This window comes from Microtus pennsylvanicus, chromosome X, assembly GCF_037038515.1.
Source record: "Microtus pennsylvanicus isolate mMicPen1 chromosome X, mMicPen1.hap1, whole genome shotgun sequence".
Taxonomy (NCBI): Eukaryota; Metazoa; Chordata; class Mammalia; order Rodentia; family Cricetidae; genus Microtus; species Microtus pennsylvanicus.
Window position 1 is genome coordinate 100,193,348 of NC_134601.1, and position 2,904 is coordinate 100,196,251.

A 2,904-nucleotide genomic window follows, 5' to 3' on the forward strand; every position below is an offset into this window, starting at 1 on the left:
GATCTGATAATTTCATTGGCATTGAAGATCAGAGATCTTCTATCCCCCGAGGAAAGGGGTCCACCAGAATTAAGCCTGCCACCATCACTTGCATTCCCAGTGCACACCAGGCCGAGGTGGCAGGCTGCAGTGGAAAGCACACTGTATTTAGTGCCACAGGGTTATCAGAGGATAGGATGATCAGAACAAGTGCCAACTGAGTTCTTAGGATGGTACTTTCACAGAATCCTGCAAAGGTGGTCTCCTTAAAGCCAAGAGTTGTGTCTGTGTCTATGCTGAAGGTGCTTATGCAATCCCATTCTCTCTTTAGGTGACTGCATCACTGGCTTGCTAGCCTATACTCTGAACAAGATCACCATGCCTCGGAATCAGAAGAGTAAGCTCCAAAGCCAAGAAAAATGTCACAAGAGTGAAGGTATAACCCAAGAGCTCCAGAGTGCTCAGGCCCTTGCAACAGAGGAATCTCCCTCTCTACCTTCTCCTTATATGGGGATTATTACCCGTACAAAATCAGCTTGTAGGCTACAAAGCACTTCCAAGGTGCTGCAGAAAGCTCTTTCTACTACCAAGTTTAACAATGGTTCTCCTATAAGAGCGAATGAAGGAGATAACTACAGAATTAAGAGAAAGCAGCATTCTTCCCAGGCCTCTGCCTCCACTCTGAAGCCCCCACAGAGCTCTCTAAGCAGTCTGGTTCAGACGGTGGTGAAGTACATGATGCACATGTATGAAATGAAGAGACCCATTCTGAAAGCAGACATGTTGAAGATAATCACCAAAAAGCACAGGAAGCGCTTCTCGGACATCCTCAGACAAGCTTCTTTCAACATAGAGGTGGTTTTCGGGGTAGACTTAAAGGAAGTGGACTCTCCAAAGCATTCATACATCCTTGTCAGCAAAATGGATCTCCCCAACAATGGCACTGTGAGTAAAGGCAGGGGATTTCCCAAGACTGGCCTGCTAATGAATCTCCTAGGTGTGATATCCCTGAGAGGAAACTGTGCCACTGAGGAAAAAATCTGGGAATTCTTGAATAAGATGAAAATATATGATGGAAAGAAGCATTTCATTTTTGGGGAGCCCAGGAAGCTTATCACTCAAGATCTAGTGAAGCTTAAATACCTGGAGTATCGTCAAGTACCCAACAGTCATCCTGCAAGGTATGAATTTCTGTGGGGCCCAAGATCTCATGCTGAGACAAGCAAGATGAAAATCCTAGAGTTTTGGGCTAAGATCAACCACACAGTGCCCAGTGCCTTTGAGTCCTGGTATGATGAGGCTTTGAAAGATGAGGAAGAAAAAGCTGCAGCTGCAGTTGTACTTGGTGACACTTTAATCCACAGCAATTAAATGTTTCACAGCTGTGCCAAACAGGTCCTCCCACACCTAGTGAAGTTAAAGTTTTCAGACTTGATTTGGCATTTCAAGAGGGCAGTTTCTGAAAGACGTGCTGAAGGACTGTTTCTAACTAGAGGAGTGTGATGAGCAGCTTTGTGTTCTTGTTCTGTGTGGGCAACTTCGAAAATTATCTGCATTTTGCTTGATTTCAATTCTTCAAACATCCTCTTTTACTATCAGTACGATTATTAAATAAACCGTATTGTTCACACATGTTAATGTGTTAAAAGTAAGAGTTTCATTATAAAAGTAATTGGAGAAGCTTTTATTACCTAATCCATCTACTTCAAGATAAGATAGAATTGGAATAAGCATTTCTTTAAATTTAACTTAAAATAATTCAGTATAGGAAATAGAGAAATAAAAATGGTAATGTGTAATGTGTTTAATATTTGCATTAAAACTTTTTTTCTGTATTTAATAAAATTAGAAGAGTTAAATAAATGTTTCTGCTTCAATTACCTGGGAAGAGATTGAATAGGGGAAATGATGTGATCAAAATTTATTATAGGAAAAAAATTAATTAAAAATGTGGACTTAAATAATATTTAGTTAGGCCCAAATACTCATATACTTACTTGTTCCCTAAACATCATTTAACCATATACTCTTAGAGGCAGAGAGCTAAGATAGAGAAAATGTAGTAACCAATACAATTAATGGACGAAAGGAAGTTTTTGTTGGTGGTGGTGGTGGTAGTAGTGCTTTTTATTCTTTTGAGGCAGGGTTTCTCTCTGTAGCCTTTGCTGTCCTGGAACTTGTTGACCTCGAACTCAGAGGCTCACCTGCCTCTTCCTCCCAAGTGCTAGGAAGGGAGTTTTACAAGAAAATAATCAAATAGAAATTATTTGATTAATGCAAAGCCGGTTCTTGGGAAACTTCAATCCTTTCCGTGGGAAACAATTTAAATGAGACAACTAGATGTATGAGCTTAGGATGTGGGAGCGAGGGGGAAGGAGCCAGACCCTCACCATTGAGAAACGAAGCTGTGAAAGGGAAAATGTCATTGACATTTACTTGGGGGATTTGTGGGAAAACTGGCCGGGATAGATAGTGTCCTGTAATTCCGTGCCAGGAGGTAAAGATCACTGAATAACCTGAGTGTTCTATACACACACAATCTGAGAAGGAATCCTAAAGGAAGGTAGGGCATCTAGAAGACGCTGTGCTGATACTCTTTGCCATGGGCTGGGGAATCCAGAGCATGTTCCACTAATCATGTTACACAGTGTGCAATTTGACAACTTTCAGACATTTTCTCTAGGGGTTAGAGGAATAAAAATTAAAGTGGCTTAACTGGAATGGCATCTTGAAGGAAGGAAATTTTTAGAGTCCTTGCAGTACATTTAAAAATAAAAAAAAATATTGTGTTGTATCAATTGAGAAAAGTTGACCTCACACTGAAATTGATTTTTCATAGGAAAACATAGTACTTTGTAGCATGATTAATACAAACCCAGACACAGAAATTGGGTTCAACCTGAAGGTCAGAAAAGCAAAACAGCG

General features: G+C 40.4%; 1 protein-coding gene across 1 annotated transcript; it reads left to right on the plus strand.

The window, feature by feature from the left end:
* Window positions 1-357: 357 nt before the first annotated feature.
* Mageb3 (MAGE family member B3) lies at window positions 358-1,350 on the plus strand. The gene has a single exon (XM_075956965.1). The coding sequence runs from the start codon at window positions 358-360 to the stop codon at window positions 1,348-1,350; it is 993 nt and encodes a 330-aa protein (XP_075813080.1).
* The last annotated feature ends 1,554 nt before the right edge of the window (window positions 1,351-2,904 follow it).